Here is a 26290-nt window from a genome sequence, read left to right as displayed (position 1 = left end):
TTTCTTTCCATTTGCGGAGTTATCTACAAGTTTTACCGTGTCTCATCCCAAGACCCCAGTTCCCGGTGAGATGGTGAGAAGACGCAGGAATGTACCTCCCCCAACACAGGGCTGTTTTCTCTCCTAGCCAGACCAGACTGCCCTGATGGCATCGCAGAAGGACACAATTCTGAGGCTTAGGTAGCCGGCTCAGAAGGTGGGTAGAGATCCTGAAGGAAGCTGCAGGATGCCACTCCTGAGGAGGCTTGCGGGTGGCAGATCTGCGAAAAGTCTAGGGGGGCCATCGAGGAAAACAGATCCAAGGTTGGGGCCAGGTTGAATCGCACATCAAGCCTCCAAACTGGATTTCCCAGGTCAGATCCTCAAGTGGCTCAGAAGCAACCTCAGGCTTGGGTGCCACGCTCCAAGGTGGGGGGCACCACTCCCTGCTGGCCACAACCATCCAGGTGACAAACCACAGGAAGTCAGATTACCTACATGGTAGCCCTGGGGGTTGAAGAGGTATCTCTGCAAGGAGCACCCCAGGCACATGGAGATCTGCCCCCAACTAAAAGCTCACCTACAAATGAGAGTGCCTGGGAGAAGGTCAGAAGGAAGTAAATGGATGGAGGGCATAGGACCTCATTCGATACTCATCAGCTTTTCTGGGCTTTCCCAAGGGGAAATAACCATTTAATAAGCACGAGGGTCCTGTTATATCCAAAGGTGCTTTCTAGTTCCTCTTGACTCAGTGGGAGGCTTTATAGAGAAGACATCTGAACTCCAGGGGCCGAGAGAGCCCAGGAGCTTGGGTGGTGATCATGGGGTTCTCTGAGAACCAGCTGTCCGAGAGCCCAACAGCCCCCGACCCCTTACCATCCCATGAGGATGAACTCACTCCCCTCTGAGATCTTTGATTCTGATCCAGGATGCCTGATGTTGATCTGGAGTGTCCCTTCGGGAAGAACAGCACTTAGATGGAGGAATCACGTAACATTTCACTTGGAGCTGAGGCTGAAAAAGTGGAGGAAGCGGTGCACAACACTCCATGAAATTAAAAGTTAACCTAGACAAGATCAAATGCAGCAGCGAGGGCAGAGGTGCCTAACCTCCTCTCCTGTGGCACCAGAGCGCTGTGCTCTGAGAGGACCCTTCGCTGGGTCTACGGGTGCTTCTCTAATCGAAGGGAAGTGAGAGCAGGTCAGGGATGGGGAGGGTGGATAGGGTGATGACATACATCGTTATAAACAGCAAATCTGGAGCAACGAAATTTCAGAAACAAAACCCAAATAAACCCACAAAGTCATCTCTAGCCCCAAGGTATCTTAAAAAGTTACAGGGTAACAAAAAGGAAACCCCTTTTTAACCTGGGTCAAATGGGGGGGAAATCAAGGGTAAGCAGGTGAGGTTACATCCTGTGAGCACGTGCACACAGCACGTCCCCTCCTCTCCGGCTAGTCTCTTCCAGTGTCACAGGCTGCAGTCGCATTGCTAAAGCCCTCCCCTACCCGCCACTCTGCTCCCCACCCTCCCATCCAGCCCAAATAACACCCTCTCCCTCTTCCAATCCCCCACCCCACATCCAGCACTCTGGCTCTGGCTGAAGGTAGAGGGTAACTACGTCAGGATGTTGGACATGAACTCGTTGAAGCGTTTGGAGTACTGCTCAGGGTTCACAGTTGAGATCTCCGCTCCCGCCTGTAATACACAGAGGCCCTAGTCAGGAGGCTGTACCTAGGAGGGGCCTGGGTATTCAGGAGCCTCTGGCTCCACGTTAGAGTTGAATACTACCCCCCGCCCCAAACTGGGCAGGCCACCTTGAGAAATGGTTCCCATGTCTCAGAAGTGCCCTGGCCCCGCTCCTCTGATTCACAATCCCAGGGCTGCTCCCACTGAAGCAGGAACAAGGCAATGGGGAGACGGCAGAGGGGCCCCAGAGCTCTGGGGGGCCCCTGTTTAGAGAACAGTAGCTTGAAGCCCATGCGGAAACAGGCCTCTGGCGAGCAGTGTGGGCATGTAAACAAGGCTATTACTGGCAGTCAACAAGATGCATGACATGCCCAGCAGCCCTGGGGGAAGGAGCCAGAGAACTAGAAGAAAAGCAAGTTGGGCATATCAGCCAGCTGCAGGGAGGGGATGGGACGTAGACGGCGGAGAAAGAACACAAGGCAACCAGGCGGGCTGCTCTTCCTGGTCCCTGTCCTGGGAGAAGGGGCCACGAGAGCATCTCCTTCGAGCAGGAGGCCTCCCTGGGGGTCTGAGGCCCCACCCCCCGGGCCTGGATGGAGACACGGAGAACTCACCCCGTGTTTCACTGTTTTGGCAGCATGTGCAGCTTTCTTCTTAGCATCATATGGCGTGAGGATATCGATGATGGCCATGAAATAAACCTCCTTCTTGGGGGCACCTGAAGCGGAAGGGGAAGCAGGAAAGGAGGAAGAGGCAGGGAGAAGAGCAGAAAGCAGCTGGGTCCATAACCCTTCAGATACGACACCCAGATTCATCCCTATCATTTTGAATGTGAGGAAAGGAATGACCCATGGAGTTCTTCTCAGAAGCTTTCATAGCTCTTATCTTATTTGATCTTCACAGCCACCCTGTGGGGTTGACGTGACACCGTTTAGGAGGCTTTGTCCAGCCCGTGAACCAGAGCCAAACCAGGCCTCAGCTATCCAGGACAAGCAAAGAGGTGAAGGAAGGCCTGACAGAGAAGGACCCCAGCGCCCCAGAAGACAGCGTTACTGCTGGTGACCCAGGATGGAGGCAGAAAGGGGCCAAAGTCAGCAGTTACTAAGATGGAGGCCCACTGAAGTGGGGGAGGGCGGGTAGGATGAGGGCTGGGGGCAGGGCAGGCAGGCAGAGGCTCCTACTTACTTTCATGGCTTTTCATGGCATAGACATCAACAGAGGGATCAAATTCCCCAGGACCAAAGAACCGGGGAAAGCTGAGGAGGTTGCCAGGGCTGTCCGGAGGTGTGCCGTAGGGGCAGAGCAGGCTGCCCCCCGCCCCGTCGTGCTCACACTCCTCATCCTCCGCCCGCTCCTCCACCTCCATCTCCTCCTGCTCTGCCCGGTCCACATCGTGGATGCCCACCAGCAGGCTGTAGTCCATGATCTTCAGCTGGGCCAGGAACTAGGGGCGTGGGGGAGGACAGAGGGAAGGAACAGGTTACAAGGGACATCTGGAGAGGCAAAGTGGCATCTGGAAAGGGGAGAAAAGGCATTCCTTTCAACTTAATTCTCCCATTCTGAAATACAGCAGAGAATAAGACATCAGAGCCTCTGCCCTCAACGAGCTCACTATCTAATGGAGAAGACAGTCACTCCACAAGGGCGAGGAGCTGCGGGAGTCGACAGCAGCGGGGAGAGGGCCTCCCTGAGGAAAGGAGTTGAGCCTGACCCGATGAATGAAGAGAAGTCAGGCAGGCAGAGGCTGCGGGAGTAAAAGTAGAAGGAGCACTGCAGGAAGAGGGAAGAGCCGATTCTGTCTGGGATCAAGAGAAGCCATGGTGAGGTGGAGGAAAGAAATAATGGAACGCTGCCTGCGCATTTCTCATCCATATAACAAGTGCTGGGAGCAGGATGGTGTCTAAGTCTCCTGAGCCAGGACTCAATGACTCGGAGAAGAACAAAGAGCGTGGGAATGATACAGGATGGAGACGGCCAACTGGCATTCCAGTTTAACTAATGTGACGCCAGAGTCACTGGTCCAAGTCCTCTGTGAACTAGCCAGCAGCCACCATCAGCCATGTGCCAGGCGTCCTGCCATGGTCACAAACGAACCTGCAGCACTGCAGGAAACTGTCTGACTGACTAGACGGAGAATCATAATAGGACCAGAGGGGCTCTATGCGCAGGCCCAGAAGACAACTAAAAGCATAAGAAGCCCCAGTGGTAGGAGATCAGCAGAATCTCCTCAGGAAAGAAAGGTGAGGGGCACCATTGCAAGCACCTCTGGACAATGCCCTCTGAAGGCCGAAGGAGAAGGGACCAGGGTCCCAGTAAAGAGAGACTCTGTGAGCCACACCCCCTCCCGTCCATCTGCAAACATTTATAAAGTAACATGCAAGTGAAAACAAATGAATTGTGTTAACTGCCTTAAATTCTTCCTGAAGGCAGAGTAGGGAGAAAAGGAGGAAAAGGAGGAGAAAGACTCTGGACAAACCAAATGTCAGAATAAAAGCACAAACATAGTAGGGGGTGGTTAAGGTAAAGCTTACTAACAAAAATAAGTCTGTTAAACCCATGTTCGCAGGAGCACTATTCACAATGAAGCAATCCAAGTGTGAGGGTTGATTTTATGTGTCAACTTGACTGGGCTACTGGGTGCCCAGAAATTGGGTCGAATATTATTCTGGATATGTCTGTGAGGGTGTTTATGGGTGAGCTTAACATTTGAATTGGTAAATTGAGTAAAGCAGATTGCTCTCCCTAAAGTAGGTGGGCCTCGTCCAATCAGTCGAAGGGCTGAGAAGAATGAAAAGGCTGACTCTCCTGTGAGTAAAAGGGAACTCCTCCTGCCTAACTGCCTCTGAGCTGGGACATCAGTTTTTTCCTGCCTTCAGATGCAGACTGAAACATCAGTTCTTCCTGGGTCTCAAGCCTGCTGGCCTCTGGACTAAAACTACACCATCAGGTCTCCTGGGTCTCTAGCTGGTCAACTGCAGATCTTGGGATGTGTCAACCTCCATAATTATGTGAGCCAATTCCTTATAATAAACATCTACCTATCTCTCTACACCCTATTCTGTTTCTCTGGAGACTAGAAACTAGATTAATTAGTTAACCTTAACTAGTGACCAAGTGTCCATCAACGGATGAACAGGTAAACAAAATGTAGTATATTCATACAATGGAATATTACTCAGCCTCAAAAAGGAAGGACATTCTGACACATAGCACAACATGGATGATCCTTGAAGACATTACGGTAAGTGAAAATAAGCCAGACACAAAGGACAAACACTGTATGATCTACTTATATGAGATTCCTAGAGCCGTCAATTTCACAGAGACACAAAGTAGAATGGTGGTTGCCAGGGGCAAGGGAGAAGGGGGTATGGGGAATTAGTGTTTCTTGGGTACAGAGTTTTCGTTTGAGAAGATGAAAAAGTTCTGGAGATGGATGGTGGGGATGGTTGCACAACTTCAAAACTCAACTTCAAAATGGTTAAGATAGTAAATTTTATGTTATGCATATTTTACCACAATTAAAAAAATAAAACATTTTCTGAAGTTTATAGAATTTGGTTTTAATGAACAGGCTCCCAGTTTATTAAAATAGGAGACACTGGGACTTCCCTGGCAGTCCAGTGGCTAAGACTCTGTGCTCCCAATGCAGGGGACCCGGTTTCTATCCACGGTCAAGGAACTAGATCCTACATGCCGCAACTAAAGATCCCGTACGCAGCAATGAAGCTCCGCGTGCCGCAACTAAGACCTGGCACAGCCAAATAAATAAAAAAAAAAAAAAAATAGGAGACACTGAATTATCAGATATCACATTCATTATTTACCACCTGTCCTCCCCAAAGGAACTTCTCCACAGGAAGTCCCGTTCCAACCAGAATGCTGCTAGGTAAGAGGAGAATCAGAGCCAGAGAAAGGCACGGTTGGCAGATCTTTTTTTTTTTTTTTTGCGGTACGCGGGCCTCTCACTGTTGTGGCTTCTCCCGTTGCGGAGCACAGGCTCCGGACGCACAGGCTCAGCGGCCATGGCTCACGGGCCCAGCCGCTCCGCGGCATGTGGGATCTTCCCGGACCGGGGCACGAACCCGCATCCCCTGCATCGGCAGGCGGACTCTCAACCACTGCGCCACCAGGGAAGCCCGGTTGGCAGATCTTAATAGCTGGTTTCCTGTCACTCTGACAGCTGGATGCCCCCTCCACTATGGGAACACCACCAGAAAGGAAGCGTGAAGAGGGGTTGGAACAGACTAGAGAAGAGATGAGGGAAAGCACTCCAAACTGAGTTACACACGTTCTACTGGCACAAATTGTGTCCCCCCAAATGGAATGTACATTTGCACTAGCTTTAGATGCAAATAACTACCTACATGGCTCAAATCACCACCCTTCCTCTTGTCTACACTCCTGGGAAGTGGTGAATTCAATTTTTCTTAAGATTAAAGAGGTTCCTGCTCTGGGGACAAGAGGAGGTCCTGTTTAACCAAAGTAAAAACGAGGGTAAATATATACCTCTACATCCCGTTTCAGTTTTTCCAGGAAGTTCTTTTTACTCTCTTCTCCCACGTGCAACTTCTGCCCTTCATTGAGGAAGTCATTGTCTTTGAAGGTTGGCAAGTCCTTGGCCTGAGAGAGCAATAGCAGTGTTAGGCTGGTGGCCTGATTTGTTCACCCCAAGGAGTCCTCTGCTGGGGGCAATGGTACAGGAAAGGAAAGGGTCCTCAGCACAAAGGTGGCCAAGCTGCCAAATCAACAGCTCAGTCCAGGAGTCTACAGTCCCAGCTTCGGGCAGGCAGGGATGGATGGCAAATATGTAGCACGAGTCAGACAATGAGGACTGACCAAAGGACTTCCTGCTGAGCCCTGAGACTACCTCAGAGCTCAAGCAGCCAGCCACCCACGGATTCAGGCTGGCCTGAGATGGAAACTGCTAGCCCTCCAGGACTATGAAGAACCCAGCAAGGGCAAAGGAAAAGGCTGGAGACCAAGGCCTAGGCCAAGGATGAGGACAGACACAAGCTCAGTGACACAGCATTTCACATCAACAGACCGCATGTCTGGGAACTAGGCTGGGGCGGCAGCAGAGGAAGGGACAGGATGGCCAACAGAAGGTGTTTTTGATTCCCAGCGACCCATTCCACAAGTGATCAGCACAGGCCCCAGCATACCTTCTCCTTGTCACTCGCTTCTCTGGCAACAGTAGAACCCTGAAAGGATAAGAGCCATCAGGAGAAGTCCAGCTGAGGCAAATTCCGTTGATCGAAAAAACATGCACCGGTCTTTAGGGAGAGGCAGCAGGTGAACTCAAGTAGGCTGGTTAGACTCCTAGAGGGGCCAGGAGGCAGCAACTTGTTCACTTCCTCTGTCACAGACCCCTTACAGAGCTCTGACTATATACCAGACACACGCTCAGGATATCGGGCTGAACGGAGGGACTCAGTCCCTGCCCTTAAGGAACTCTCCTTCTAACAGGGGAGACAGACAGTAAGCAGGAGTTACACGATTAATTAATCCATTAATTACAATGGTGCTCAGTGGTACAGGGGAGAAGGCAGGACTCTGAGAGCATGTAGTACCGGGGCAGGGACCAGACTGGGGAGGGGCGGTGGCCAAAGCCTGCTTCCTAGAAGAACTGATTTTGAGCCGAGCTCGGAAGGTTAAGTAGGAAGTAATTAGGTGGGGGAAGGTGGAGGTGGAGAAAAGGGCAGGGAGAGAAAAGATCACAGGCAGCCTATGTGAGATCTGGGGAGGCGGAGAGCACAGGCACTGCAGGAACGGAAAGGAAACCAGCGCAGCCGCAGCAGAGAGAGGGAGAGTGGTGTGAGGAGACAGGAGTTAGGAAGCCAGGTTCAAGAACAACGGAGTGCTGTGGTTCACAGGCACGCGTGTGTTTCTGTCCGTGTCTAGAAATGTGCTTGTGCTGTCAGTCCATGGGGCCTGGACAGCTGCCAGGGTGCCTGCGTCAGCACAGCCTGTCCCCGTACTGCTGCCCTCTGTGTGCACATCAATTGTTACATAAATATGGTACATTGGGGGCTTCAATAACCTCTTGTCACTGTCACCTGGACTTGAGACAGCCTTTGGCTCCTAAGAATTGGGCACATCAACTCCAGAGCCACTTGCCCATGCAAAAACATACACTCCGGCTTTCCCATTATGTGGAAGTCGGAGTCGTGGCCCCTCCACGCCTCAGGGAGAGGGAGGCCACAGAGCTGGGAAACACAGGGCCCCTTACCTTGAGGTCATACTTGCGGTGTACAGTGAGCCGATGGCTGAACACATTCCTGGTGACCACCATGTAGGTTTCTACGCCGTCCACAGTCAGGCGGTACATGCCCAGGAACTGTGGCAGAAGGGTATTGCCGTGACACTCCACTATGAACTAGAAAGGAAGGCAGGGAAGGAACAGGTGAAGGTGCCAGGATGGACGGGGCTCTTCCTGGGCTAACATGCTCCCTGGGATTCTAGCCTCTAGACCAGTGGTTTCCAAACTGGATTCTGTGAAGTCACGGGGGTTCCTCAGACTTACAACAGGTAACAGCCGCCACCACCCCTAACTGGCAAGGCAGAGGGAGAGGCTGAGCAGGCAGTGCAGAGCCCCTTTGGTTTCATCCGATTGGGATTCTGCAGGAAAATCACTGATCTAGGACTTGCATCTTCTCTGCCAGCCTGAAATGGGGAAGCCAAAGGGCAGAGAGAGAGGATGCAGAGGCAGGGCTGTGATGGGGTCGCCTGGGAAAACTGAATGGCTTCGTACCCAAAGCTCTCGCCCATGCCAGGCCCCAGGGTTTTCTGCTGTAATTCCCGAAACACCAGAAGTCCCTTTCACCACCTCTCAGGTGGCCAGAGAGAAGCCAGCTTTCCCTGAAGACCCAGGCAGGCTTCGGACAGGCACTCCCTGCCTTTCTCATGGGCAAGTTCCAGATGAGAGGAGAATGGGAGCGGGAAAAGCAGCAGCCCTGCTGAGCCAACAGGACCTCTTTTAGAAGAAATGAGGCAGGTGCCAGAGTGTGAAAACTTTCCAACTCTGACGAGACACAGCTGTTCAACTGGGCCTGCATCCATAACGTGCCTTCATTTCTTTTCTCTTTTTCTCAAGTAGGCACTTCACCTCACAGAAACACGGCCCTGGGGGAGGGCAAGTGCTTGGTTACCAGGAGGTACCTGCCATTACCAAAGAGGACCAAGCCCTCCCCAAGAAGCTCTACCGGGGGCTCCTCTCCCTCTTCCACCAACCCATCCTCTGCTGCTGAGGCTCTTGACTCACCATACCTGGTGGTATTTCTTTAAGATGTTGTGCATCTCAGCCACATCCTCACTTGACACAGTCTTGATCACAAAGCGCCGGTCATAGGTAGTGAGAAAACGTGTGCCACATCGGCCCTGGCTGTCACTGTTGATGGGGGCACTGCGCGTCACTGAATTCTGATGGACCAAGACAAAAGCTGGTCTTGGGAGGGGAATGAAGACTCTGACTTGTATTCTGAGTCTTCTCTTATGGGTCAGATTGCTCTAAGGCCAACAACACTGAGACAGATGGGACCTTATCTACCCCATTTCTTATGGGAAATTCACATCTTTCCCAAAAAGTCTTCCATAAGAGAGACAAGGGTTGTTCCTTACCACCTGCTCCTAATCCTTGACTGGGATGGGAAGAGGACTGACTGAAATATTTCTTTTCATTCTGATCCTAGAGAACTTGCTCTAGAAACTAAAACTCGGCCTCAGATGTTAGGGGCCTGGGCTCTAACCCTGACGCTCACGTGTGATAGGACCTGGGGTGAGCCACGGAACTCCTCTACTCTTGAGTTTCCTCACCTGCAACATGAGATGATTGTCCCAGTCTCTTGGGGGTGACGAAGACAAAGCTTAGGAAATATTCAAGAAGTCAAGCGTGAAGAAGGAGTGGACACAGTCATCTTTATCTCCTGTATGTACCCTCATGCTGGAAAACCTTTCCCAAAGCAGGAAGCTGGTCCTCACCACTCTGCGCAACACCTCTCCCCTGACCTCAGACTCCTGTTTGTCTTTGCAGAGCTACGAGGCAGATCCAGGGAGCTTTTCTAGCTCTGTCCCTGCTCCTTCTCGGAGCCCCCTTCCCATTAGGATCAGAAGGCAGGAGAAGCCTCAAACGGGGAGGGAGTAGGGGAAGGTGCGAGTCAACCAAAGAGATGTGTTCACAGAGCAGATGCTGGGAAAAGACCTTCGGGAGGTCACAAGACAGAGGGTTGACAAGCATAATTCTACTCCTGCCTCATTTCCAGGCAGAATCTCCTGTCTCTCTGAGTCACTGGTAGTCTAAGAGCAGAGAGTCCCCTCCCTGAACACCATCTTCCCTGCCCCTATTTCAGTTTTGAGCACAATTATCTGCCCAAAAGTCTATTAGAAAAAAAATACAGGATGTGGCTAGATGGCCAAGGGGAAGGGAAAGAGCCACCATGGAAGGAAGATACCCGAGCAACCTTGCCAATAATGGCAAGAAGTTTTCCAAAAACCTCATGCTCCAATCAGGGCATGACTTAGTTCAGGGTCTGGTCCCAATAGGAGGGGCTGGAGGCCCTCCCAGCACCTCCTGGACACGGCTGGTCCTGACTGTGCAAGTCCCTGGCATCTCTTCCTCCTCTCACGTTCCCTCACCCTCCTCTTCAGGAGGCCCCCTGGATGGAGGACAGAGGAGAAGGAGACCCTGCTTCTCATGATCTACTCTGTGAAAGACTTCCTGGGAGCGGGATGGGAGGAATGACAGTATCTTACAAGATGTGAGCATCCATTTTAGATTTCACTAGGCTGTACACTCCTTTTTTCCCCCAACAGACAACTGAAAATCAGCTGTATTTCTTACTACTGCACAAGTGAAGTGGAAAATTCTCCCACCTTCACCACCAGGCTGTCTGCCAGGGGAGGAAGTCCAAGGAAGGTGCTGGGTGGAGAAGTAACAGAAGCCCCAGACAATGAGTCAGACTAGAATGTCCCTGATATTGGGACTGATTCCTCCCAATAGGCCAAAGGCCTCTGTGACATGATCACCCCCTGAAGGGGGCAGCTGCCCTGCCATGCCTAGCCCCCCTCCCAACGTTAGGACAGGGGAGTTTAGGAGGTGGCACTCATACCTGGCAAGAAGTTACACTACCCTTGAAGTCTTCCTTTTATAATCTGTCTTATCAGCTTTAAGAGGCCTCATCTCCCGCTGGCAATAATTCTCTCTTTTAAGTCAAACTACGAAGGAGAAGGGTTCTTCGGCCTAGACTGGGAATGTCAGACTAAAATGAAGCAGCTTCCGTAGACCCGTCTCCCTCCCACTGTGCTCCCTCCCAGGGAGAGGAGCCTGAGCCTGTGAGGCATCAGGAGAAGCACTTCTAAGGCCCTCACTCCTCCAAGAGCCCACCAACACTGCAGAAAGACTGCCTGGGCTGGAGTGAGACATGACAGGAAGACGCAGCACAAGAACAGTAGACACGTTTGGTTCCCTACTTGTCCTGTGGCTTCCTGACCCCCCTCCACTCCCTAACCCCTACGATTTTGCAAAGACACCCCATACCTGGTAATCCTGATCATCAATCCCAAACCTCTCCCGGAGATTTCGGAACACCATGGGGCAGTACTCCTTAAACTTAAAGCGGCTGGGGAGGTTCTCTCTGGGGAAAAGCAGAGACATGTTCTTGTGAACTTCTTATTCCTCTAACTCATACGCCAGGACCTCTCAAAGTGTGGTCCACAGGTCACCTGGATCGGAGCAATCTGCAGCACTGAAAATGTAGGCTGCTAAGCCCTCAGCATCCTGGAGGTCAGTCTAGAAATCTGCATTTTTAACACACACTCCAGGTGATTCTGAGCATGTAAAAGTTTAAAAACTTCACATTCCTTGTATATACTTTGTAAAAATTAATCTAGCTGTATTCTTATGATTTGTGTACTTTTCCTGAGTACATGCTACCTTTCAATAAAATTTACATTAAAGGGAAAAAAAACCTTACCTGCAGAGAAGTGAGACTGAGTGTTGGCCCTACTTCACAAGTGTTGTACTTGCTGCAGGTAGGTGGCCGCATGTGAAGAGCTGCTGTGAGGTAAATGTCAGTCTGACTGCTAAAGGGAAAGGCTTTTCTCATCAAAGGACCCCCCTCCTCTGGGGATGCTCCTATCAATACATCCTGAAGATGGTTACACCCAGCAAGTCCTGCCCTTGGCTTCCACTGGGATGGAAGGAGAGGGTGCTTTAGATTGAAGAGGTCCTCAGTCAACTGACTGGGATCCCATCTTTCCATGAAGCCTCGTTTGCTGGCTGCTGGCACCAGTCTACGTCCTCCCCACTCCTTAGTCAATCCACAGACTCCCAGGAGGAAGGAGATCAACTTGAAGGGATGCCTCCTCCAAATCCTCCATCTTGACAACAGTCAACCTGCTTGGGAACTCCCTTTCAGAAACATGGCCCTCTGTTCTCATCACAAGGAGAACAATTTTTTTTCTATTTCTTTAATTCTGTATCTATATGAGAGGATGGCTATTCACTAAACTTATTGTGGTAATCATTTCATGATGCATGTGAGTCAAATCATTATGCTGTACACCTTAAACTTACACAGTGCTGTATGTCAATTATATCTCAATAAAACTGAGGGGAAAAAAAAAGAAGTATGTCCCTCTGACTACTCCAGGATGGTAGACTTCAAGGAAATAAAAAGCAGTGGCCTCTCATGAAGGCAGGGGCCTGATCTTCTAGTAAACAGCACTGCAGTCTAATAACTAGCATGTAAACAGTTGTTGAAAAGACAAAAGGAATCAAGAAAGATGAAAAAACAAATAAAGATACTGGATGTCCACTTTAGGCCAAGATGTCAATGTGGTGGACACCACGGACCCTGGTACAATGACCACACCTGAGCCCTGACCTCTGGCACAGAACAATCCCCTTTCCTGCCTCACAGGGTAGCACTGCCTCTCCTTCCTTAGGTGGTGTGATACTGGATATAATAACAAATATATATTTAGTCTTTGTCCTTGTTTCTGGCACAGAGCTCCTAAAATCTTTGGAATTTCCTAAGTGGTAAGAGTAATAAAGGTGTCTTTTGTTATTTGTAACAAACCCCCTTCAATCACACCTGAATTTATGTTAACGAGGTGACCTTTGTTAAGCCTCTAAGGATGGGTGCTCTTTGCCAGGGGAACCAACCAGGACTAGAGGGTTGGAACTTTCAGTCCCATGCCCCTGACTTCCAGGGAGGGGAGAGGAGCTCGAGGCTGAATCAGTCGCCAGTGGCCAGCGACTTAATCAATCACGCTGTCATAAAAAAAGTCCCCATAAAAATCCAAAAGGACAGGGTTCGAGAGCTTCCAGGTTGGTGAACACGTGGAGGTTTGGTGCAGGTGGTGTGCCTGGAGAGGGCATGGAAGCTCCCTGCCCCTTCCCACATACCTTGCCCTATGCCTCTCTTCCATCTGGCTGTTCCTGAGTTGTATCCTTTTATAAAAAACCGGTAATCTAGTACGTAAACTGTCTTCCTGAGTTCTGTGAGCTACTCAAGCAAATTAATCCAACCCAAGGGGGAGGGTCATGGGAACCTCTGATCTACAGCAAATTCGTCAGAAGCACAGGTGACAACCTGGACTGGAGACTGGCGTCCGAAGCGGGGTGGAGGGGCGGTCCTCTGGGACTCAGCCCTTAACCTGTGAGACCTGATGCTAACTCCAGGTCGAGAGTGTCAGAACTGAACTGAATTGTAGGACACCTAGTTAGTGTCCTAAAGAATTGCTTGATGTGTGGGAAACACACACATTTGGTATTAGAAGTGAGTAGTGATGTGAGAGTAGAGGAGAAACAGTTTTTCTTCTATACAGGTGGCCACTTAGCAAGTAGCAGCTATGAAGACAGACAGCTTCTAGAATATGATGTTATTACTTACTATGGCAGAGAGAGGCCACTAATGGATGTTTTCAAATCAAGCTTCTCCTCTGGGCTAACAGTCTGGGAATGGTGGGGTGACAGAGCCCAGCTGGTGAGGTGGTGGAGATGGTGAGACAATGGAGAGTGGAACCAGGATTCAAATGCAGAAAGGAAGAGAGTGTGAGCTGCAAATATTTCCTTGGGTGACCCACAGGAGGATGAAAAAGCAAGGCCTCTAAAGGGCTTACAGCAAGCCCCAAACTGTGCCAGGTGAGGCAGCTGCTCCATCAAAGTCTGAGACAAAGACACCAGTGTTAATCCAAGAAGCCACAATGAGCAAAAATGGGAAGAATGATTTTAGATAGCGCCCCTGGGCACCATGCTCAGCCTGTTGTTCACACACTAGTTGGAAAGAAAGAAGCTTGGCTGCATCCCAGGCCAGGAACATGCCTGGCAGCTTCTTGCCTCAGACTAAGATCAAGATAGGGCCACTGCTGTCAGCCTCGTACTAGATACCTCAGCTCCCGAGCAGCTCACTGTTAACTAAACTGGCCCTAGATGAATCACCCTGGGCTGAGCCACAAGCCCTGAGGGACACTGGAGGTAGGCTGATAAAGGACAGAGATGACAGGACGGCACAAGGGGGAGAGGCACATAATGAATGCATTTTCCCAGCCAGTTTTTCAGTTCTGTGAGCCAGGTGTTGCTGTCACACCCTGCTAGGTGCTTGCCTGTCCTCACCACGGTGAGGTTTGGGAAGCTCTCTGCCTTGAGGGAAGGAACTGCCACAAAACCTGAGCCCACTCAGCAGGCAACTTACTTATTGAAGAGATGATTGTCCACCTTGATCTTGCTGTATGCTTTGAAGTCATCAGGCATTAGCATGACAGGGACAGGGACATTGCTCAGCTCATTGATCTGCAAAGCAAGGGGAAAGTGAGGTTCTCAGCCAAGGCACCTGCCTCAGAGAGACAATATGCTACACCGTGGATGCCACCATCTCACCAAACACATGTCCATGGATTCCCTCCTTGTCTTTTTTTTTTTTTTTCTTTTGCGGTACTCGGGCCTCTCACTGTTGCGGCCTCTCCCACTGCGGAGCACAGGCTCCGGACGCACAGGCTCAGCAGCCATGGCTCACGGGCCCAGCCGCTCCATGGCATGTGGGATTTTCCGGGACCGGGGCATGAACCCGTGTCCCCTGCATCGGCAGGTGGACTCTCAACCACTGCGCCACCAGGGAAGCCCCCCTCCTTATCTTTATTTCTGTTCTTTTCTTCAAATAAGTTCCCAACTTCATCTCTACCTACTGAAATTCTCTCCACCTGATAAGGTCCAGCTCAAAAGGCACCTCCCCTATGAAGCTTTCCATGATTCTCTGGACCATAAATGTTCTTTCCTATCTCGGGATTCCTGAAGCATTGTTTGTATCCATCCTTTGGCCGTCTCACAGCCTCCCTCACATTGCAGTTAACACTTACAAACCTCACAAGCCTGCTTGACTATAAGCTAGGCAAGATCCTATCACTGATCTTTGTAGGCAAAGATCATCTAACTGACCTTGGAGGCTCCACACATGGTACTTGGCACCACGATTTGCATATGGCAGGTACTATATATGTATTTATCAAATGCAATAATAAATGGATCTATGAATAAATATCACCCAACCTATATGAGTATTAATTGAGGGCTTTGAACATCTTCATTACAATTGGGGATCACTCAAGAAATCAGCCTGGGGCAAGAAAAAAGCTGGATGGGTTTATGTGGGTATGTAACTCTTATCTCCAAAGTAAAGGATTAAAGTGAGCAGAAGAGGTAGACATCTGGCCACTGGCTCGTTCTTACTCTCCTAATTAAAGCAGGGCCAGGCCCTAAAGCCATGTCCTCTCTTGTGCTGAACTGGGGGAGATGCGGGAGGGTGCCTTGCCCCCACTGCAAACAAACCTTCTCATTGTCCTTCATCCCGGCTTCAGGGAGCTGAAGGCTGCACAGGGAACTGGCTTCCCATTGGTGCAGAGATGAGAGGGCAGCTCCTGCCCTTCCCCATCCCCAGTTTAGCCAATTAGTGGTCTAATTAGCCGCAGATGTCCTCTCCCATCACAGCAGAGTATTTGACATTTGACCCTCAACCCAGTTGCCACTAATGCATTCAGGATTTAGAGAGGGAACCTTAGTCCCGACTTAATGGATAGGGGGCAGGGGGAGCACAGTCTTGTGTCTCCTGGATACTTTCGTTGCAAATCCTATTATCTCAATGAGGCCCCATGTGGCAGTGAGGGAATAACCTAGTCATTAGGACTCCTCCAGGAGCATAAATGGGGGGAAATACCATGTAATTTGCTGCTCCTTTCATGTTCCAAACCTTTTTTATTTAGAAATGGCAGAGGATGGAGGAAGTTCAAGTTAATGTAGTAACTGGGCTGGGGAAACCATACCTTCCTAGAGCTGGTGAAAAACCCAATTTACTCACAGGGAAATGAAGGAGTGTGTGTGTATGGGGAGGGGCCGCAGGGTAGCAGTGTAAGTTGGCAGTGGGGCAGAGACAATAAACTGCTGGCATAACTGACTGGCATAAACGAAGAAGTACAGCGTGTATGATTCCATTTATTTATTCCATTTCATTTATTATGAAATTCTAGAATCTATAGTGACAGAAATCCAGTAAGAGGCTGCCTGGGCTGTGAGGGGTGTGGATGATTATAAAGGGACATAAGAGGCGCAATTCTAGGCTATTAGAAACGTTCTATATGTTGTTTAGGATGATGACTACGTGAGTACATCATTTTGTCGAAAGTCCTCAACTCGTACACTTAGAATTCCCAGCATCCAGGTCTGAGATGCCCACCACTGGCTCAACAGCCACAGAAAAAAGTTCTGCCAGTTACCATGCCAGGGGGTGCTCACAAGGCAAGCTGGTTGTTTAGTGAGCGACTAGAGAGGAAACCATTTCGCATCATTTTTCTGCCAATAGAAACAATTCATTGTAGCTGTCCCACTTCCTTTTTCCTGGCATATTAAGCCTGGCTCTGAGAGTTTAAAAAAGTTAAGTTCTGCCTTTTCTAGCTTATTCCACCATGCTAGAAAGAACATATCACTGGCTCAAAGAATATGGTTTTATACCAAAAGGTTCTAGTATCTGCTACTGATTGATTTGGGTTAGTCTAAAATCCAGACTCTATGCCATGGCCAGGGCTTGTTACTGGGAGAAGGAAAGACTAAAACACTTGCTTGCGAGGGGTCAATTGCCCCTTAGCCAGGATGAATCATTCTAATAAGAGCTATTCAGGGATGTTCCATTCGTTAATTCTCTGTGTAATTCTAAGTGCAGCATAGTTTGAATAGTTGTAAGTTGGTCAGTTTTTAGTTCTCAATTCATATCTATTCTTGACTATACAATCCAACAGCAGGAAATTCCTAACAGATAATAAAATACTGCTGGACAATCCATATAGCTGAACTACGCAGACTCACCCTCATTTCCACTGGGCCACATGTAGACGATTCACTCTAGGGATTAGCTGTACTATTTTTTCTTTTTTTTAGTTGTGCTACATTTTACATCCCCAGAGAGTTCTATTCAATTTCAGTTGAACAAGCACTTACTGAAATACCTACTACATGCTTCATTTTATGTTAGGGAGAAGGGGCGGTGCAGCAAGGGAAGCGCTGTGTGCACTGCGCACACAGAAGTGGGAGGCCTATCCTTTCATCCGGGAGATGACACAAACCTATGATACAGTAAATCTGGAAGTCAAGGAGCATTTAAGTAAGTGAGAACACAGGGACGGTGAACAGAACAGCCATGTCAGAGGAGGGTGAGGTTAATATGGTCAGAGTCAGACTCCCAGCCCTTACACATCAGGCTAGAAACGGAACCTAATGCCCCTCCTGGTATTGCCAAGAGCACTTGACACTGGAAGAACCCACAACAAGATCACGTTACACCCTGCCTAAAAATCTTCCATGGCTCCTCACCAACCTCAGGGTGAAGTTGTAACTCCTCAGCCTAGCAATCAAGGTCTTTCCTGATCTGGCTCAGACGCTGCCAAACTTCTATTCAGTTAACTTCTACTCAGTGTAGCCTTACTATGTGCCAGAAGCTGGGGATACAAAAATGAAAAGATATGGTCTCTGTTTACCTGGGAAGACAGATAACAAATAACAAATACAACGTGATGAGTGCTATAGAGTTATGAATAAAGGTAGACGGAAAAGTAGCTTAAGAAATGATTGATTCTGCCTGGGCATGGGAGAGCTGGTGGCTAGAGGAAGCTATAGAGAAATACCTGTGAGAAAGGCCTACGAGGGTAGTTCTCCAAAAGAAAAAGGAACAAAACACAAAACCCGAGGAAGGGAATCCCAGCTGTGGGAACAGTCAGAAACAAGCCTCAGAGCTGTAAAAGTATACTGCCCATTTTAGGTAGGGGGGCGGGGGGAGAGTGGCAGGGTAGGACAGAGGTAATAAGTAGTGGAGGGAGACAGTACAGGAAAGACAGGTGAGCAGCCTCACATATTATCAATATTAGTAAATAACAGCTGCTTCTATTTATGGAATGTCTGTAAGTGGCCAGTGCTTTATATTATTATATATTATATATCATATATCTCACATATATATCCTATTCTATATTTCTAATATTTAATAGTCACATTAATTATTATTAATCTGATTTTGCCTTTTACAAAAGGTTCAAGGCACCTCGCTCAAGGTCACACAGACAATATGTGTAGAGTCAGGATTTGCTCCCAGGTCTGCTGGTGCCAAAGCCTGGGCTCTTTACACTGTGCTGTGCGATCCTTCTTATGGGCAGCTACCTTGGCTAAGGTAGTGTTTTCCATTCCTTTCCTCTGTCCTAATAATCTGCAAGGAAAGTGTTATGCTCATTTTATAGAAAAGGAAAATGAATCTCAGAGAGAAAAATTACTACTCCAAAGCTATAAGGGACATAGCCTGAATTTGAACTTAGTTTGTCCACTATATGATAAATTTGGACTTAACTCTGCAGGCAATGGGAAGTCCTCTCAGGTTTAAGTCTGATCAGGTTTAAGTCTGGGAATTCACATGATCAGATGGGTGGTACAGAAAGGTAATTCTGAAATCAAAATCAAGTAAGGATTGGACAGGGCAAAGATAAGAAGCAGCAAGACCATTTAGGGGGCTATCACAATAGTTCAGGTAGTAGACTATGGCAGCAAGAATAGAAGAAGCTTGAATAAAGCTAAGAGAATCATCCAAGATCTCACTAAATAACACTTCTGTGAAAGCTTCCCTGTCTTCCCCAGGCTGAACTAGTTACTCATTCCCATGTGCATCTTTATATCGTAAATATCACATTCGCTTGGGTTATTGTTTGCTTACATGTTTCATTTCTCCACTAGACTGTGAGCCCCTAGAAGGAAGAGACTACCTTACCCATTTTTATGTCCCTAGCAGAATGGCTGGCACAATTAGTTATACAATAAATGTTGGTTGGAGGGATGGATGGCTAGAAAAGGGGGACTGAAAGATGGCTAACACTAGGATAAAAAGAAAAAGAGAGGGCTTCCCTGGTGGCGCAGTGGTTGAGAGTCCGCCTGCCGATGCAGGGGACACGGGTTTGTGCCCCGGTCCGGGAAGATCCCACATGTCGCGGAGCGGCTGGGCCCGTGGGCCATGGCCGCTGAGCCTGCACGTCCGGAGCCTGTGCTCCGCAACGGGAGAGGCCACAACAGTGAGAGGCCCGCGTAATGCAAAAAAAAAAAAAAAAAAAAAAGAGATAGCAAAGCTGGTGTGACCATGCCTAAGGTTCATGGCCTGAAAGATGATTAAGGTTAGCTACTGAGGCTATGACCAGAATGTGAAGAGTCTTAAATGCCAGGGAGAGGGGAATAAAGGAGAGTGACCAAAAGCTTTGAAGCATGAAAGGTTGTGACTAAAGCAATGTTTCAGGAAGACGTGCCTTTCCTTTACTATCTAGCACATTTCTCGGCCAACCTCCTTCACCTTCAGCAGAAGTGCACTTGCGGAATGCAAACTCATTGGAGTAGCATGATAAACAGAACATATTAGGATGGTAAATCTGTTGTATCTCACATCATGTAAGTGGTTTTTGGATTATCCACAAGATTAACTCTATGAGCCATCAGCATAAATAATGAGGAGGCTAAACAAGCTGCGTGAGAAACAACTTAGAAGCAGAGGGTTTACTCTGTGCTGATCCTACTGGACACGAGAATTCAGTCACTAGTTCTAGTCCGGTGAACTTCTGATTCCAGAAGCCTCCACTTCCCTCTGCGACCTTCATAGGGATTGCTACCCAGGAGGCGCGCGTTGGGCATGCAGGCTTCCTGACATGTCCCAGGGTTCTGTGGGTGGCTCATCAATGGGCTGGCCACCACTGACAATCATTTGTTACCTGCCACCATCAGAAAACATGACGTGTCGGGGAACACATTCCCGAGACCAAGGAGGTCCAAGCGAGATGTGAAACTCCAGAAAGGAAAGGGGCAAGAACAGAGAGCCACAGGTGCCAACAAATCCACCCCTGGGTTTATTCCTCCTTTTTACACCTTGGCTTTTCTTTTCCTGTTTGAGTCCCAGTGTTCGCTGTGAGGTGGGAAGGTTTGCTGAAGGACAAATTCATCCAAAGGCTTCACTAGAGCAGGAATATTTACTAAAGATTTTTTTTTGGCCACGCTGCACGGCACATGGGATCTTAGCTCCCAGGGATCAAACCCATGCCCCCTGCGTTGGAGGCGCGGAGTCTTAACCACTGGACTGCCAGGGAAGTCCCTATTTACTAAAGATTTTTAAAGTAGCAGGAAAAGAGAAAAAGGCAGGGAAAGGAGGTGCTGGGTCTGCATTAGGCAAAGAAAATGTGTGGACAGAATGGGGGTAGAATGTGGGAGAGAACTGAGCAGACTTAAGAATAAATCTGTTCCTCACACCATTCACAAAAATTAACTCAAAATGGATTACAGATCTAAATGTAAGAGCTAAAACTAAAAGAGTTTTTCTTAGAAAACGCTGAGTTTTTCTTAGAAGAAAATATAGGAGTAAATCTTCACGATCTTGGGTTAAGCAAACCCTTCTTAGATATGACACCAAAAGTACAAACAACCAGAGGAAAATAGATAAATTGGACTTTATCAAAATTAAAAACTTGAGCTTCAAAAGATACCACCAAGAAAGTAAAAAAGGGCTTCCCTGGTGGCGCAGTGGTTAAGAATCCGCCTGCCAATGCAGGCAACACAGGTTCAAGCCCTGGTCCAGGAGGATCCCACATGCTGCGGAGCAACTAAGCCCGTGTGCCACAACTACTGAGCCTGTGCTCTAGAGCCCACGAGCCACAACTACTGAGTCCGCACACTGCAACTACTGAAGCCCACGTGCCTAGAGCCCATGCTCCACAGCAAGAGAAGCCACTGCAATGAGAAGCCCATGCACTGCAACGAAGAGTAGCCCCTGCTCGCTGCAACCAGAGAAAGCCCGCGCACAGCAACAAAGACCCAACACAGCCAAAAATTAATTAATTAAAAAAGAAAGTAAAAAAGATAACCCAAAGAATGGGCTAAAATATTTGCAAATCATGTATCTGATAAGGGACTTGTATTTACAATATATAAAGAACTCTTACAAGTTAATAATAAAAAGACAAATAGCCCAATTTAAAAATGGGCAAAAAGTAATTGGCAAAGGATCTTAATAGATATGTCTCCAGTGAAAATATACAACTGGCCGATAAGCACATGAAAAGATGTTCGATGTTGTTAGCTATCTGGGAAACACAAATCAAAATCACAATGAGATACCATTTCAAATCGACTAGGGTGGCTATAATGAAAAAGACAGACAATAGCAAGTGTTGACAGGATGTGGAGAAATTGGAACCCACACACACTGCGGGTAGAAATGTAAAATGGTGCAGTCACTTTGAAGAACCAGTCAGGCAGCTTTCCAAATAGCTAAACATAGTTACCATCAACCTCCCCTATTCCTTCTGATCACTGGGATGAGGCTTCGTACATACGCAGTTCCTAAAATGGCCAACAGGTTATCAAGCCAGGTCTGCCTCCTCCGGTCTCCACATCCTCTCCCAGCCCACCTCTTTCCTAACTCCAGACCCTCTGGGCTGTATTTCATTCACTAAAACTCTGGTTTTCTCTCTCCATTAGTTCTCCCCTGACAGATCCAAAGTCTTCTGATTTTTTTCTCCCTGTTTCCTACACAGTCTTCCTCCACAAAGTCCAGGGGCTGCATCTCTTGTCCACAAGAGGAGCTCCTGTTACAACACTGAGTTCAAAGGCCTCTTTTTCCACCCAGAAGTAAACCAACCACCTCATGAGAGAGTATGTAACTGACTTGTACTACAGATAAAGACATATCCATCCTTCATGTCTCATACACCATCAACCATAGACCATCACAGCCTAAACGCTTAAATGGGTGAGAAACTAAAGAATCAAAGAAAAGGTGGTATCTGAAAACTTAAAGACTGCAAAAAGTTGCAAGATGGGCTTCTGAAGGAAGGCGACCTCCAAGAAAGGCTATCAATCCACCAAAACAATGTGGTCCTGACCCCCTTGAGAACTGCACGGTTTTATAGTCTTCTGGGGAGATGCTCCATTTCCCAAGGGGACCCACGAAGTTCTAGACCTTATTGCAGGCTAAGTGAAAGCAAGAAAACTTTTGACTAACTGAGCTCCAAAGCTCGGCCTGTCCAGGGCAGTGGTGCCCAGTGCATCTCCCCTGAGGTGTTCGTTCATTGTGTCCAGAGGCTTGGGTCTTGCTTAGCTAGCTCTCAAACAAACTTTCTTAAAGTTAACAAAAATAGAGGGTGACTAGGAATCACAGTTGCCTCTTCATCTGCCAGAGACTCATTGCCTGCCTATCAGAAAACCAAGCACCACATACACTCCTGGGAACTGGCAGGCACAGGCACACACTCCTGACCGTAACATTCAGGTTCTCTAACAAGACCATAATTCCCATCTGTCCTGGCACTTGGATGAGAGGCAGGACAAGGAAAAGGAGGCAAATAAAATGAGACCTCCTATTCAAGCACCACCATCGGCCAACACAGCCCACAGTACTGCACAACGAGCTGCGTCTTTTGTTGTGACCACAGGCGACCTAATCCTCCATCCAGGGCCTCCATTTCTTCATGTATAAAATCAGGGGCCCGAAGTCCCTTACGACTAGCTGTAACATTCCTGACTCTCAGACCTCTACCAATTCTCCATACAGACAGGATGCTTTCTAGTGAGAAACAAGCTGCACAACAAAATCAAGGATTGATTTCAAGGCAGGGACACAGGGTTCACATTTTGATGACCCAGTTTCCCTTGCAATGTTGTCAGATGACCCCTGAGGCAGCAGGAAGCAGTGGCAACAAATGCTGCTGGACTACTGAATCAAAGCAGCTCCCAGAAGTCTAGGCATTAAACCAACGGTTCTCCCTACCCTGGCCAGGACGTCCACCTCAGTGAGGTTACTGAAAACAGTAACCTGCCCAAGACCCCCATGTGCACTTCTGTATTAGCGGTAAGGATCTAAAACCCCAGCTCAGACTATGGTTCATCAATCTCCAGCCAGAGGCTCTTCTAGAAAAGCAAAGCAAAAAGTCTTGCTGGCCCTGCGCCCCTTTGTCATCATGTGGTCTTGTGGGCAATTTCAAGTGCTCAGAAAAGTCAGGGAGCCTAAAGAACTGATATTCACGGGAAACTCAAGCCATTAGCTTCATTTTTCTCATTCCAAACTTTTAGTTGGTGAAGCTGGCATTTCAGGTCCTCTTACTTCCTCTTCTCATTTCCGGTGTAGGGACTCAATGAAATGGTCAGAATGCAAGGAGCAAGTGGCTGGAAGAGAAAGAAGATCCCAAACAAACAGGACACAAACGAAGTCCTCCAGATCAAACACTGTGCGGGGCTCCAACTTCCTAACAGGAGCTGTTGGCCAATCTCAAAACACCCCAAGGATCCAGGGAACCTCTCTCTCATCTTAATCACTGTCCATTATCACATCCTCATGACCATACAATAGAAAGCTCAGTAACTGAGAAGTCAACATCTTTGACATGAACACCACAGTATTCAGGAAGACACATCCTTTCTACTATGAGTGGTCCTCATAAGCAGGCCTCACTCCCTCTCAAATGGTTACATTCTCCCTTCTCCCTAACCCAGGAAGACCCTGGTAAAGTGTCTGTGGTCCAAGGAAGCCTGTGCTTCTTCAGTTGATACATCCCGTTCAAGAAGAAAAAAAGGAAACCCAAGGAGGATTTCCAGTCAGTGGCCAGGAGGTCACTGGAGGACGGGGAAACTCTGAGCAGTCACACCAACCAAACGACCAGCAATAGAGGAATACTCAGGCAGGCCAGTGCCACCTGCCCTGTCAACTGGACAGTGAGCTAGGCAGCCAATTATAAGGAACATGGGGGAAAACAAATGCAACAAACGGGGTGAGGCGAGAAGAGAGGAAGAAGGGATGAAAGCCATTCCACCCCACCCAGGCCTTCCCTCTGCGCTCCAGGAGCTGCTCGAAGCCAGACGCAGGAAGCTTGAGGGACTGGAGAGAAGGGAAGGACGCGACGGCATACCACCGACGGTGACACCAGGCCTCGCGTGGCGCGCGGGGAGGCACACCCGGCCGGGACGGCGTGCAAGGGTGGGGTGGGCGTGCAACTGGCTTGCCAAGGGGTTGCAGGCGTCACTGGCGGGGCCCGCCGGGCAAAGGCCCGGGACTGCGGGGGGCGTGAGCACGCGCGGGGCCGCGCTCGGAGGGGCGCGCGCCGGGGAGCTGGTTACCGTGTGGTTCACCCCCCACATCAGGACGCTGAGGATCGGCTCGCTGGCCCGAAATAGCTTCACTTTCTGGCACACGAAATGCTTCTTCTTGGTCTTGGTCTTGCTGGCGCTGAGCGGCGCCACCGCCACCGCCGTGGTGCTGGTGCAGTTGGACGACATGCCCGGGGCGGCGGCGGCGGCAGCGAAAGGGGGGGCGTCCGAGACGGCACACGAGCCAGCGGTCCCAGGCCTCCCCCGGACCGATCCCCACCCCCGCTCCCTCACCGCGCCATGGTCGCGCCCGTCCCGTTACCTCCCCACCCCGCCCCGGTGGTTCCGTCCGCCCCACGCTCCGCCCTTCCCGCCCCGCCCCAGGGAGCCGGCAGGCCCGCTCCGCACCCCGCCCCCGGGCGGTGCAGCAGCCCCGCAGTCACCAGGCCCTTTCCTCCCCGCCTGGGTGGTATCGCCCGTTTTGGGGAGGCAGCGGCCGCCAGGCCCGCTCTTCCTTCCCGGGCCTGACAGGAACTGAGCCGGCCTCCGCGCGCCTCAGAGCCCCGCGGCCGAGCGGGGAGGGGAGGAGGGCTGGGTAGGTCTCGCTGTCTACCGCGGGAGGGTCTCCCTGTTCGGGGCCCCAAAATTTAGCGTTTGGCTCTTTCCTCAACCTGACGTGCCAAGATGGCGGCGGCGCCACTGCTCCGGGGGGGAGGAGGGGCGGAGGGGCGGGAATGCGAGGAGGGTGGGACGTACCATCCCCACCCCGGGGGAGAGAGGAGGACCACAGCGAGGGGTAAAGTCCTGCCGGGAAAGGAAAGAAACGCCCCCTCGCTGCACCCAGGCGTGGATCTTCCCACTCCCCTGGGCCCCGGGGCTCGCTCCACCCGCAGGACACGCCTCCTCCCCCCAGGGCCAATGAAAGGAGCCAGCCGGGAGCCCTGGGTTTTATGAATGGGTCCCGCTCCCACCCACTGGCTGCCGACCTCCTCCCGCCAAAGGGTCCAGTTAAGGGACAGGCCGGCACCGTAAGACACCTATCCTTCGGTAGAGAATTATAATCATCTTACTCTCTGGCTCACTTGATGAAATCTTTGAGTAAACTGTCCACGGTTTGTTACATAATTCCTCTCAGACTAAGGCTCTCCATTTTATACTGGACACAAATTGCGGATCAATATTGTTCTGTATGGGAATTCGTTACTCAGCACAGGTGGCTTTTTGCACAGTTACAAAAATAAATGTAGCCTTTATTACCAATTAATAAAATAAAAGACATAATTAACCCTAGTATAGGGAAGCAGGATAAGGTGATTAAATGCCTAACAAGTGTATGTTACTTTCTCTCTGGGGAAAGACTGGGTTTTAAGCATAACAGTGCCTGGCATCATAAGTGCTCAAAAATATAAACCCAAATTCATTTTAAGCAGAGTTAGGAATTAGCAGAACAAGGAACTGGCCCAGCTAATGTGTGGGTCAAGAGTGCCTAGGACTTCCTGGGTCAAATGAGGGCTTCTGATAAAAGAGAAGGGAAAGGGGTAAAGACAAGGAGATGGATCCCATGAGTCTGGGTTTTTTGTTTTGTTTTGTTTAATACCTGACTAAAAAATAATAGCAAACAACTCCTGAAAATCGAGAATTGTAATAAGATTACTACATGATAAAAGGGAAGCCATGAAATAAACAGCTTCCATTATGTTTTCTTTTAAGAGCCAGGGAGCATACTGGCAGTTTGGTCCTGACTACTAAAATCATTTGACTTCAACACTGCACTGCCCACATCAGAGACCGTACGCAGTGTAAATGGATAGATACCCTAGATCCTATCAATAAACCCAGGCCCCTCCACAACTAGCCAGATTCCAAGAGGAAAGAAAAGCTGACCTGCCTTACTGTGTTACTGGATAACAAGATACAATGTGGTTCTATTACATAGTAAAGCCACTTACCAAACAAGATATTCTAACAAAGCTAACTACTTTTTTT

The 26290-nt window shown here is 49.3% G+C and overlaps 1 protein-coding gene across 1 annotated transcript; it reads right to left on the bottom strand.

Moving 5' to 3' along the window:
• Window positions 1–1564: 1564 nt before the first annotated feature.
• PIP4K2B (phosphatidylinositol-5-phosphate 4-kinase type 2 beta) lies at window positions 1565–24493 on the bottom strand. Its single transcript, XM_065896798.1, has 10 exons — window positions 24335–24493; window positions 14364–14461; window positions 11204–11300; window positions 8938–9090; window positions 7901–8047; window positions 6834–6872; window positions 6178–6291; window positions 2854–3112; window positions 2283–2386; window positions 1565–1677 (listed from the first exon to the last, which is right to left on the bottom strand). Exons 1-10 carry the CDS (start codon window positions 24491–24493, stop codon window positions 1597–1599), a joined length of 1251 nt encoding a protein of 416 aa, XP_065752870.1. The 3' UTR covers window positions 1565–1596.
• Window positions 24494–26290: the final 1797 nt, after the last annotated feature.

Source organism: Phocoena phocoena, chromosome 19, assembly GCF_963924675.1.
Source record: "Phocoena phocoena chromosome 19, mPhoPho1.1, whole genome shotgun sequence".
Taxonomy (NCBI): Eukaryota; Metazoa; Chordata; class Mammalia; order Artiodactyla; family Phocoenidae; genus Phocoena; species Phocoena phocoena.
Note: the sequence above shows the minus strand (reverse complement) of the source record. Positions and strands in the feature narration are given on the sequence as shown.